At 43.6% G+C, this 13,893-nt stretch overlaps 1 protein-coding gene across 1 annotated transcript in view; it reads right to left on the bottom strand.

Moving 5' to 3' along the window:
- Positions 1-13,893, bottom strand: part of LOC124613356 — a 74,715-nt gene that overhangs the window by 6,339 nt on the left and 54,483 nt on the right. The window contains exon 2 of the mRNA XM_047142053.1: positions 7,146-7,256. Within this exon, the coding sequence (XP_046998009.1) occupies positions 7,146-7,256 (111 nt within the window). The remainder of the gene's footprint in view (positions 1-7,145; positions 7,257-13,893) is intronic.

The raw sequence follows: 13,893 nt of genomic DNA, 5'->3' as shown, positions 1-13,893 counted from the left end.
ATGTGGGATTCCAATCTGTGGGCAGGAAAACGGTATGTGGCAGAGAATATCTTAGTTAAAGTCAACGAATTATTCCATTTCTACGTGGTCTATTTGGAAAGTAAGGTTCAATCGGCAGCGAAATGGAAGTCACAACGAAAATCATATGAAGCTTTGCACAGATGTGTTGGGCAGTGTCTCCAGCATACCCGTCGTTTGGGTCACGCCGCTGTTTTCAGTTCTGAACACACAGTGAGCACGTAAAGATGCCTAGGAAACAACGTCTCCCGCCAAGTATGAGGGTCTGGTGTGAGATTTCGCCTGATGTCATGCAGCCCACATAACGTAACTGTCATGCGTTTCCTCCTTCAAGACAATTCTCGGACGCATTCTGCAGGGCCAATGGAGACGTTCCTGCAGCGTTTTCGATGGGAAGTGTTTGTTCATCCACAGTACAAACCCGTCATTAGCTCCCCCTGAGTTTCATCTCTGCTGACATGAACCGCTGGCTACGAAGACAACTTTTAGACACAGGCAGCAAGTTGAAGACAAGCGTAGAGAATAGGCAGAAAGCACAGGCGGCTGCCTTCTATGGCGAGGATATTGTAAAATTGGTGCAACGTGACGATAAATATCAGTCGTGGCGGCGGCTGTGTAGAAAATTAGCTAGAAGGTGTAGCTGCCTGTTACAAATAAAAACATTTTTGATTTTCGCAGTGGTCTCCACTCCACGGACGATCGGGTCTTATTTTCGAAAAGCTCTCGTAGAATGCATCATTCACTGTGCAGCAGACTCTTGCCTTTCGTAGGTAATACTCTAGCCGACTTACTTTTCCAAACACAAGTCACAACCCAGCTCATAGTTTCAATCTGCCCGTTCACTCTCCCTTCGTGAGCGATACAAAATTTCCCACTGAACACTTCATACTTTGATGACGCAATCACATAAAATGTTTTACGTTGATCACCAGTATCAGCTACCATTGGCCATCAGCAGAACGACTGAATGCAGCATCTGCTGCCAACCAGGCTTTGACAAAACATCACTTGGAGATCATCTGATGCTGCTTTCACCGTCTCTGATAATGAGTAATGATAGCCGATATCAGCGACACTATAAAACATTTTCTGTGAATGTGTCAAACTAAATATTTAGTGCCCAACAAAATAAGTCAGAGAAATTGTAGTTTTTTGCAGAAAATTTCTAAGTTTGCCATAGATATAACTCGTTCAGGGTTGTTGTTTTTTTTTTGTTTTTGTTATGATGTTGTATTTCCTATAAACTGAAGTCCTTTTTTTTATTTCTTTACTTACTTATATATTTATTTATTTTTTGAGTCATCAGTCTTCCGACTGGTCTGATGGTGCACGTCACAAATTCCTCACCAACGCCAACCATTTCATCTCAGAGCATCACTTGCAAATTACGTCCTTATTTATCTGCTGGATGTATTAAATTCTCTGTCTTTCTCTATATTGTTAGCCTCTACAGCTCCTTCTAGTATCATGTATATTTCCTGATGTCTTACCGGATGTCCTATCGTCCTGCCCTTCATCTTCTTGTCAGTGTTACCTATACATCGCATTCCTTGACGATTATACGAAGAGACCCCTCATCCATTACCTTGTCAGTACGTCTAATTTTCAACGTTCTTCAGTAGCACCATATCTCAAATGCTCCAATACTCTTCTTTTCTGGATTTCCCACAGTTAATGATTCCCTGCCACACAATGCTGTCTTCCAAACGAACATTCTTAGAAATTTCTTCTTCAAATTAAGGCCGGCCGGTGTGGCCGTGCGGTTCTAGGCGCTTCAGTCTGGAACCGCGTGACCGCTACGGTCGCAGGTTAGAATCCTGCCTCGGGCATGGATGTGTGTGATGTCCTTATGTTAGTTAGGTTTAAGTAGTTCTAAGTTCTACGGGACTGATGACCACAGATGTTAAGTCCCATAGTGCTCAGAGCCACTTGAACCATTTGAGCCAAATTAAGGCCTATGTTAGATACTAGTAGACTTCTCTTGGCCAGGAACGCCATCTTTGCCAGTACTAGTCTGCCTACTATGTCCTCTTTGCTCCGTCCATAATGGGTTACTTTGCTTCCAAGGTAGCAGAATTCCTTAACTTCGTCTACTTTATGATCCCCAATTCCGAAGTTCAGTTTCTTGCTGTTAACGTTTCTGCTACTTCTCATTACTTTCGTCTTTCTTCGGTTTACTCTCAGTCCATATTCTACACTCATTAGGCTGCTCATTCCCCTCAACAGATCCTGTGATTCTTCTTCACCTTCACTAAGGATAGTAGTGTCGTCAGTGAAACGTTGATGTCCTTCCATCTTGAATTTTCATTCCACTCTTGAACCTTTCTGTTATTTCCGTCATTGTTTCTTCAATGTACAGACTGAACAGTAGGGACGCAAAATTACATCCATGCCTCATTCTCTTTGTAATCCGAGCGCTTCGTTCGAGTCTTATTTTTCCCTCTTGATTCTTATACATTACTTGTCTTTCCCTACAGCTTATTCCTTATTTTCTCCGATTTTCGATCACTTTGCACTGTTTTACAACGTCAAACACTTTTGTAGCTCAACAAATCCTACGAAAGTGTCTTGGTTCTTTAAAGGTAAAAAGGTATGAATTCACAATTTATGTGTTTTTCAAATATCTGTAATTACGACTTAAAAACTAATAGTTACATGTATACAAACAGTAAAGAACATTCTTTATCTTTAACAGATGAAAAATAAAAGTCACTGAAGATGCTGCAACTGCAGCAAACAAAACTGTGTTTTGCTAAAGGCGGACCCTATCCAAAAAGCAAACACGAAAAAAAAAAGAGCTCCAACCCCAAGATGATTACTTGCTTCCATTATCAAGCACACCGTCAGAACTGCCTCTCTGAACCGTTTACCTCTCCTAATGTCAAATTGATCGTCACCGAACTGATCCCCAATTTTCTTTTCCTTTCTTCTGTATATTATTCTTGTCAGCAACTTGGATGTATGAGCTGTTACTCTGACTGTGCGATTATTCACGCACTCGTCGGCTCTCGCTATCTTCGGAATTGTCTGGAAGATGTTTTCCCGGAAATCTGACGATATGTTGGCATTCTCATATATTCTACACACCAACGTGAGTAGTCGTTTTTCTGTCACTACCCTTAATGATTTTAGAAATTCCGATGGAATATTATCCATCCCTCTGCCTTATTTGATCTTAAGTTGTCCAAAACTCTTTTACATTCTCATTCTCATTCTCATACTGTATCCCCTATCTCCTCCCTGTCGACTCTTTTTTTTTTTTTTTTTTTTTTTTTTTTTTTTTTTCAGAAAAGTCTTCCTCCTCATAGAGGCACTCCGTTTACTGTTTACAACTATCCACTCTCTCCTCTGCATTTCACTATGGAACTTCCATTCCACTTTTAATGTTAACGCCGTTACTTTTAATTTCACCGAAGGCCGTTTTGATATTTCTGTATGCAGAGTCCGTACTTTCGACAATCATTTCGTTTTCGATTTATTCGCATTGTTCATGTAGCCATTCTGCCTTGGCTTCCCAGCACTTTCTATTTATTTCGTTCCTAAGTGTCTTGTATTTTTGTATTGCTGAATCTCCTTGAACAATTTGGTATTTTCTTCTTTCGTCGATCAACTGAAATATTTCTTCTGTTATCCATGGTTTCTTCACAGTTACTTTCCTTGCACCTACGCTTACCTTTGCAATTTCTGTGACTGGCCTTTTTAGAGATGGCCACTCCTCTTCAACTGAACTGCCTGCTGAGCTGTTCTTTATCGCAGTATCTACAGAGCACTTCAAACGTACCTCTTCATTCTTTAGCACTTCCGTATCTCAGTTCCTTGCGCACTGAGAGTTCCTGACTAGTCTCTTAAACGTCAGCGTACTCTTCATTACTAAATTGTGAAATGAGTCCATATTTGCACTGAGTAAGTCTTACAATCAAATATTTGATTTCAAAATCTCTGCCTGACCATGACGTAACAGAACTGAAATCTTCCTGTATCGCCCACCCTTTTCTAAGCATACTTCCTCCTCTCGTGATTCTTGAACAGAGAATTCACTATTACTGACTGATATTTATTGCATTATATATTATGAGACAGGCGAAATACCCTCAGACTTCAAGAAGAATATAATAATTCCAGTCCCAAAGAAAGCAGGTGTTGACAGATGTGAAAATTACCGAACTATCAGTTTAATAAGTCACAGCTGCGAAATACTAACGCGAATTCTTTACAGACGAATGGAAAAACTGGTAGAAGCGGACCTCGGGGAAGATCAGTTTGGATTCCGTAGAAATGTTGGAACACGTGAGGCAATACTAACCTTACGACTTATCTTAGAAGAAAGATTAAGAAAAAGCAAACCGACGTTTCTAGCATTTGTAGACTTAGAGAAAGCTTTTGACAATGTTAACTGGAATACTCTCTTTCAAATTCTGAAGGTGGAAGGAGTAAAATACAGGGAGCGAAAGGCTATTTACAATTTGTACAGAAACCAGATGGCAGTTATAAGAGTCGAGGGGCATGAAAGGGAAGCAGTGGTTGGGAAAGGAGTGAGACAAGGTTGTAGCCTCTCCCCGATGTTATTCAATCTGTATATTGAGCAAGCAGTAAAGGAAACAAATGAAAAATTCGGAGTAGGTATTAAAATTCATGGAGAAGAAGTAAAAACTTTGAGGTTCGCCGATGACATTGTAATTCTGTCAGAGACAGCAAAGGACTTGGAAGAGCAGTTGAACGGAATGGACAGTGTCTTGAAAGGAGGATATAAGATGAACATCAACAAAAGCAAAACGAGGATAACGGAATTTAGTCAAATTAAATCGGGTGATGCTGAGGGAATTAGATTAGGAAATAAGACACTTAAAGTAGTAAAGGAGGTTTGCTATTTAGGGAGTAAAATAACTGATGATGGTCGAAGTAGAGAGGATATAAAATGTAGACTGGCAATGGCAAGGAAAGCGTTTCTGAAGAAGAGAAATTTGTTAACATCGAGTATAGATTTAAGTGTCAGGAAGTCGTTTCTGAAAGTATTTGTACGGAGTGTAGCCATGTATGGAAGTGAAACATGGACGATAAATAGTTTGGACAAGAAGAGAATAGAAGCTTTCGAAATGTGGTTCTGCAGAAGAATGTTGAAGATAAGGTGGGTAGATCACGTAACTAATGAGGAGGTATTGAATAGGATTGGGGAGAAGAGAAGTTTGTGGCACAACTTGACTAGAAGAAGGAATCGGTTGGTAGGACATGTTTTGAGGCATCAAGGGATCACGAATTTAGCATTGGAGGGCAGCGTGGAGGGTAAAAATCGTAGAGGGAGACCAAGAGATGAATACACTAAGCAGATTCAGAAGGATGTAGGTTGCAGTAGGTACTGGGAGATGAAGAAGCTTGCACAGGATAGAGTAGCATGGAGAGCTGCATCAAACCAGTCTCAGGACTGAAGACCACAGCAACAACAACAACAACATTTATTGCAAACCTCAATTAGTCTTCCTTCTCTTTCATTTCTATACCAGGGACATATCCTACCGTAATCTTTTCTTATCTTTCTCCTACAGCCGCTTTCCAATCTCCCGTGACTATTAGAGTTTCGTCTATCTTTGCGTACAAATTGCCTCCACAACGTCCTCCTATAGTTTCTCTTTATCTTCATTTTTTGCTTGCGGCGTCAGCGTGTACAAATGAGATATTTTTATCGGTGTTGGTTTGCTGTCGCTTCTGATACGAGCAACTCTATCACTGCACTGTTCACAGTAACTGACTCTCTTCCCTACCTCCCTATTCATAACGAATCCTACCCCGTTATACCATTTCCTGTTGCTTTTCAGATAACCCTATACTTAAGTGACCATTTCATTTCAGAGACTTCAACTGTATCTGGCTTGGGCCTCTGCATTTGCCTTTTAAGATTTTCTGGCTTCCCTACCCCGTTCAAACTTATGACACTCCGCGCCCCAAATCGTAGAACATTGCCGTTTTGTTGGTTACTCAATCTTTTTCTCATGGTCACCTCTCCCTTGTCCGTCGGCTCCTGGAGAGGCGCATGGGAGACTAGTCAGATTCATCATACCACTTTCTTCAATTACAGGCCACATACACATAATGAATCTTTAATGTAGTGATTTCCATTGCCTCTTTCATCCTCATTCCGTTGATCACTGTTGATTCGTCAGCCTTTTAAGGCCAGTTTCCCACCCCAAGGGGAAGAGAGTGCCCTGAACTCTGTCGGCTCCTCTGCCCTCTTCGACAAGGCCGTAGGCAGAACGAGGGTGACTTCTTACGCCGGAAGTCTTTGGTCGCCATTGCTGGTGATTTTTATTCAAAATTTAAGCAGTGGCGGAGTTTTAGCCCAGGACCCAGGACGTTTTGATTACTACTCAGAGACGCTACCGCTAGACCATGGGTTCCTGTCCTGACAACGGCAAACCAACGCATTCCACCCAGATTACAGCCTCAACCTCGGCTCCGGTTTCTTCACAATAATCGGATCCGACCAAAATTTTCTTACCCTTAGATACAGTACCTTCCCAACGTACGCATTAGACTTTACCATTTGACGCTATGGACGAAATGGCAGTCAAAACAGTGAATGGATTAAGGCTACGAACCAGATGAGACTCGAATGTAGTCCTTTGACATTTTCTCCAAACAAGTTTACCATGCACTCCAAGTTTCTCTCCACCAATACCTTCTTCCTACTAATTAAACTCCACAGATGGTCATGAGTTGTGCCTGAATAGCTCAGTTGGCGTTACCAAAAAAAAAAAAAAAAAATGGTTCAAATGGCTCTGAGCACTATGGGACTTAATTTCTAAGGTCATCAGTCCCCTAGAACTTAGAACTACTTGAACCTAACTAACCTAAGGACATCACACACATCCATGCCCGAGGCAGGACCGTACCGGTCGCGCGGTTCCAGACTGTAGCGCCTAGAACCGGTCGTCCACCCCGGCCAGCTGGCGTTACCAGCCAAATGTAAGAGTCTACGCTTGGAACACATCTAGCAGACAGTTTCAGTCTGCCACAGGGTTTAATAACAAGGTATGTATCACTGCTGAATGAACGTTTTGTTACAGACCTCACTTTCAGCACTAGATCCGAAGTGAGTAGCATGAGTAGCAGCACTCGGTGACAGCGATACTCACTGATGATGACCAGGTTAAGGGGACCCTCAACCACGTCCACTGGCTGCGAGGGAGGCTCCGCCAGCCACTCCTTGCGGCTCACCACTTGTAGCTGATCGTCGGTAGACTCCCCTGTAACACCCGCAGATTACACGTCATCAGGGCAAAGGTCACCGCCAATTGATTAAGACATAACAGACTATGCTGTAAGTGCATGCAAAGTGTACAGACGGCACAAAGTGGCATCTCGTGATCACAGTAGATTCTGCAACGGTGATGGTCGTTTTCGATAAAGAGAGCAGCAACTGCTGGTTTGTATCAAACCAGGACCAGTTCTGAATACTGTCGTGTTGGCAGTGGTAGCTTAGTACGACTGTGTATCCGTGGTATTTGATGGGTGATTACTGGATAGTCCAGAACTTCACACAGGCGTTTCTACGTCTACATCTACGTCTATCCTCTGTAAGCCTCAAAGAGTACTTCTGGTACCACTTAAGGCTAGAGAGCAAGGACCTGAGAGTGGAAGGGCCAAACTCAAAGAAATATTTAGCTCAAAAGACTTCTTTTATTTGAGGCTAGTGCTGCACAAAACCTGTGGAATATACACAATGTTATTTCTGGGAGGCTTCAATCACAAATACATAAAAATACATCACGTGCTCCAGCGGCACCGAAATGTCCATTAATGCATACGATATACAATACGCAGCTGGCCTCCGTCCCCAACTCTTGTGCACATTAACCCTGCAGTGGTCGCCGTCTAATATGAAGCGTAAGTGGCCGCATGCATTATATAGGTGTGCCATTTTCTCAACTAAAAAAAAGAAGCCACTGAATTTTGAAAATATCTTTCATTGGTGTTTTATATATTGTCTATAGTAATGATTATTTTAAAAAACGCCCATGTGCGAGTAGGAATCGCACTTTGAGGGTTCCGTACAAATTTAATTATGTATATTGACAGTTCACCCACCCCAGGAATGAAGAATTTCGGCGATTTTTCCTTGTTATCGACATTGATACTGGCAAGATATCGGTCCTGGGAATTCCAAGACTTTAGAGACTGTTTCAATTTTAAGTCTGAAGTCGGATAACAAATAACAAAAGAAATAATTTTTTGTGTGTGACAGTCACAAATTAACCATTTTCGGAGTTTTTCCTTTATTTGTAATGTCAAACCTTGCTTTCCGCCAAACTTCATGATTCTAGGCTAAGGGGAAGTATCCTATAGGTTGCCCGCCCGGTTAGTCGTGTGGTCTAACGCACGGCTTTCCGGAGTGGGAAGGAGCGCCTGGTCCCCGGCACGAATCCGCCCGGCGGACTTGTGTCGAGGTCTGGTGAGCCGGCCAGTCTCTGGATGGTTTTTAGGCGGTTTTCCATCAGCCTCGGCGAATGGCGGCTGGTCCCCCTTATTCCGCCTCGGCTATACTAAGTCAGCGATTGCTGCGCAAACAAGTTCTCCATGTGCACGTACACCATCATTAGTCTACCAGGCAAACATAGGGGTTACACTCGTCTGGTGTGAGACGTTCCCTGGAGGGGGGGGGGGGGGGGGGTCCACAGGGGACCAAACCGTACAATAACCCTGAAAGAGTGGTTCCATGTGGGGCAGCGGAGCGGTGAAGTGGACTGCGGTAGTCGTCGTGAGTTTGTGGAACACTGCGGCTGTGGCGGGAACAGAGCCTCTCCATCTTTTCTACGCCCCAGTTAACATACAATACAATACAAATTCTATAGGTTTTGATGAGCGACTTAGCTAGTATTAAAACAGGTGGCGTATATGGACATATCTTTTCAGTATATTGAATTAGAAACTTCAATACTTTACAGTGATAAGGAACCATAGACCTCAGTATGTGACATAATTTTCAACTTGCAACGTCTACTCGTTCCTGCGACAAAGGGTCTTTAATAGTCAGACAGCCAGATAGACAGACTGTACAACAAAGCGATTCTATAAGGGTTCCGTTGTACAGGATGGACCTGAACTGCAGCAACAAAATTTGGGAGGTTTATCAGGTATATTTTATGAATATTTTGCTGCAAGATTTCAGTGGTCTCCAGTGGCTATTTCATTGTAACAGTATTTCTTGCAGTTACGGCGTAAAGTCAAGCGCCGGCACGCCATTTGGGAACGACAGAGCAGAGATAGCTGTGAGAAGCGGTCAGGCAGTCACACGCTGACCGACTCCCCTCCAGTACGACAACACAACAGCAGCGGCGAAGAAGACATAAGCGTCGCGCCAGATTTGTCACGGCCCAGTCAAACAGCGGCCTCAAAACTATCGACTTGCACAGAAGCCTCAAAGCTCACTACTTCGCTTGAACCCTCTATGTATCAGACTAAGGAATAATTGTACTGAAGAAACTTGGTTATTCGTATGTCGCCCTTTGCTTGCGACACATCTGTGCAACAGAAAGTTAATTATTGTAACTGCCCATTAATGCGATTTGTTTGGATGTTATCTAGTGATCCGTAAAAGCAGGTTTCCTAGACACCCCACATTTGACGACTAGGCAAGATTTAACACTTACTCCCATTTACGTTTGCATTTTTATCGCACTGAAAACATCCGCACGACAGTGCAAATGTCGACAGCAATCGCTTTCTATCTTATTTGGAAACAAACTTGTTACTTTCGCTAAAGGTATTAACTGCTGACAACAGTAATGGCCGCTATACTCTTCGCCCTCAAGCTGCGCTCAGTATTGCTCGGTTCTGTTCAGGATTTGTTGTTCTGGCAGTGAAGGATAACGTTGACAGCGATATACGCCAGTATGTATAGGTTAACTGATGAAGAACGTTCACTTAATGCAGTTCCCACAACTACAGCTACCACATCGAAGTGATGTTGCATCTGTCTTAGTGCCGTTTCCCTATTCTGTGTTTTGTATTGTACGTTTTGGTAGTTGGATATTACAGTTTTCATTGTTCTAAAGGTGTTTTCATAGAAACAATAAACATCATCATTTGCTTAGGTCTTTGTCCCAGTGCAATGCGGGGTCGGCCCTGTTACCATGGATTTGGCAGTTTTAGTGCCAGGGGGTGGCCGGATCAGATGCCCTTCCTGTAGTCACCCCATACCCCCCCCCCCCCCCCCCCCCCCCCCCCCGGGACGGAAGTAGTGTACCTCAGCCGTCTGCATCTATTGGAAGCCATGAAATAGCGCGAATGTTTTTCAGATGTCTGCGGGTCATGTAACTGAGGTGGGATATGGGAACCAGTCCAGTAATCACCTAGTGGCTCTCTCGGTCGGGGGGGGGGGGGGGGGGGGGGGGGGAGAAGACTGGCAAACAGCTTGGTGTAATATGTAGCGAAGATTGCAAAGAGACTCTGACTGAAGAACTGCGAGTGCAATTGGTGCCTGGCCCGAAGCTCGACCGAAAACTGCCTTGGAGCTCCGTTGTGCCGCCCTAAATACTGAGGCTGCGTAGAGGTAACTGGAGGAATTATTTACTGTCACGTGGTCGATGGAAGCCAACGCACGTTTTTCCCAAGTAAGCAGGTCCACAGGATCGGTGACCTCCAGCACCACCGGCACTGCTGCCTACTGGCCTGGTCGATTGAAGTTCTCTTGTTTGCTAACGTAACCCCTTCTTAGTTAGGCCACTCGCAAACCTCAGGTGTGAAAGAAGTTGCAAGTCTACTAGGCGAGAGGCCCATGCACCAAGTTCGGACACCTGTTAGTGGACATTAGCATGGTGTATGCCCATCCTTCTCCATCATGACAACTCTGCTGGGGACGCTTTCAGCGAGATATATGAATGTCTGTGAAGAAATAGCAGCCCAGTCTTCCTCATAAGCCGAAACCAGAAAAGGTAACGTCGTTGGACAGTGGCGTCTGGAGCGAAATCGACATCCTTAGTCATCCCAAAGATGTTCCCCTGGGTTCATCTCGAGACTCTGGAAAGGTCAGGCCATTTCAAGAATGTTATTGTCAACAAACCATCGCCTCACAAACACTGACAGGGTGGACCGTCACACAATCGTCGTCTCCAAACGGTTCCTCAGCTGTATAGAGTCAACAATGCTGTAAAATGTTTTCATGTCCTTCCACATTTTGCGTTTACTGAAGCACAGTAGGGATACCACGTCCTAATCACAAAAAATATCCCCATACCTTAACACTACCTTCTCTGTACTTCGCTATTGGCGCTACACAGTATGGCATGTAACGTCCAGTAGGCATTCACCAAACCAAAACCCTTCCACCTGATTGCCGCAGGATATAGCGTGGTTCATCATTCCAAACCACTCCTTTCCAGTGATCCAGTGTCCAGTGGAGTCGTTCTTCACAGCACCTCAAGCTAGGTACTGACGAGAGATATGTATGGCTAATGAGGAGCTACTCGAACATTATACATTCCTTTTTAACTTCCTAAGCACATCCATTGTGCTAGCCGACTAGGGGTAGCAATTTGGAACTGAACTCATTCCTCCCACTGATTTCATACGAATTTTTTTACCCTCCACAATTCCTGACTATTCTCACACGGTTTTTTAAGGTGTGTTTGTTCCTACGCATTTCCACTTCATAACCACGTCACCAAAAGTCGACGTGGGCAGCTTTAGTAGGGTTGAAATGTTCCTGATGGATTTTTTAGTCGATTAATATCCAGTGACGAGTCCACGTTCGAAGTCACTGAGCTCTCCTGACCAATACATTCATCTACATCTACATCCATACTCCGCAAGCCACCTGACGGTGTCTGGCGGAGGGTACCTTGAGTACCTCTATCGGTTCTCCCTTCTATTCCAGTCTCGTATTGTTCGTGGCAAGAAAGATCGTCGGTATGCCTCTGTGTGGGCTCTAATCTCACTGATTTTATCCTCATGGTCTCTTCGCGAGATAAACGTAGGAGGGAACAATATACTGCTTGACTCCTCGGTGAAGGTATGTTCTCGAAACTTCAACAAAAGCCCGTACCGAGCTATTGAGCGTCTCTCCTGCAGAGTCTTCCACTGGAGTTTATCTATCATCTCCGTAACGCTTTCGCGATTACTAAATGATACTGTAACGAAGCGCGGTGCTCTCCGTTGTATCTTCTCTATCTCTTCTCTCAACGCTATCTGGTACGGATCCCACACCAGTGAGCAGTATTCAAGCAGGGGGCGAACAAGTGTACTGCAACCTACTTCCTTTGTTTTCGGACTGCATTTCCTTAGGTTTCTTCCAATGAATCTCAGTCTGGCATCTCCTTTACCGACGATTAATTTTATATGGCCATCCATTTTAAATCACTCTTAATGCCTACTCCCAGATAATTTATGGAATTAACTGCTTCCAGATGCTGACCTGCTATATTGTAGCTAAACGATGAAGGATCTTTCTTTCTGTGTATTCGCAGCACATTACACTTCTGTACATTGAGATTCAGTTGCCATTCCCTGCACCATGAGTCAATTCGTTGCAGATCCTCCTGCATTTCAGTACAATTTTCCATTGTTACAACATCCGCAAAAAGCCTCAATGAACTTCCTATGTCATCCACAATTTCATTTATGTATATTGTGAATAGCAACGGTCCTACGACACTCCCCTGCGGCACACCTGAAATCACTCTTACTTCAGAAGACTTCTCACCATTGAGAATGACGTGCTGCTGTTACTGCTTCTCCACTGACAACACGATACTCCCCGCCTCCTATTGTACTGTCGGGTCCACCTCTCGTGACACCTAGTGGTCAATTCTACATCACAAAGGTGTGTCAGAGTATTTTTGATCCGATAGTGTAATCGTATTCACCAAAATCTGTAGAGAATCGTTTAACCGGATAGCCGCTTGGCGCGTTTTATCGCAGTAGCATAAAAAAATTGAAGGGCAAGGGTTTTGCGTCTGTGTGTGTTAGACTGGTGAGATGTACAGCAAGGACTGGGAAAATGGAGATATGGACAGAGAAACGTGCAGTCAAGCCAACCGCATAAAACGAAACAGAGAGCGTCGCTTTGAAACTGCCCTTTTAATACAGACAAATGTGCTTTGATGTATCGCGGTATAAGTCGGAAGACGAAACATCGACGATTAAACGATCATCAAGCACGAATCCTGCACGGACGAGCTAGCAACGCTTCCCTATTACGGCCAATCATAAGGAAGGTCACATGTGATCTCGTATGTTCGCCGGCCGACCACACAAGGACGGTTAACAAGTAGCGCCTCTGAATACTGCTAGTCGGCGAGGTCGTAAGGACACATTGCACTGCATCTCCGTTGTCGTCTCTCCGTTGTTCTCAGGTCATACACGGTGTTTCAGATGTATTTTTGTTTCTGACTTGCAAAACAATAAGTTAAAGGAATATTTATTTAGTCTGGTAAACGTAATGAACGGTTCATTTCTGCTGGTTTATGAAGATAGTTAATTTGGTTATTTTCCAGATAATTAAATAAACGAGCTTTAATTTTTTTACTGAATTTTTTTTGCTATCATGTAGCTGCTGTATTTAAATCGACTGCGTGAAAACGAATTTAACTCAAATTTCTTTCAATTTTAGTTCTGGACCTGCAAATGCGTAGGGTTTTAGGAGTGAATGCAACACGCTGTATATAATTTACAACTTTGACATGGATGTTCTAGTAGCAGAATGTTCATCTAGATGAGGTGTTTAAACGAATACTGATCCTCCTGATCGCACAAATCAGTGCATGTTCTATATGACCTATGGGCGGACGTAAAGTTGCTATGTCACAAAGCGACAAGCTTCCTCGATGCACTGTTTGAAGTCATCAGGGGTTCGGTGCAGTAAATACAAAAAGAACTCAACTGGTG

The sequence above is a fragment of the Schistocerca americana genome, chromosome 4, assembly GCF_021461395.2.
Source record: "Schistocerca americana isolate TAMUIC-IGC-003095 chromosome 4, iqSchAmer2.1, whole genome shotgun sequence".
Lineage (NCBI taxonomy): Eukaryota > Metazoa > Arthropoda > Insecta > Orthoptera > Acrididae > Schistocerca > Schistocerca americana.
The sequence above is the reverse complement of the archived record's forward strand: the minus strand, read 5'-3'. Positions and strand labels throughout refer to the sequence as shown.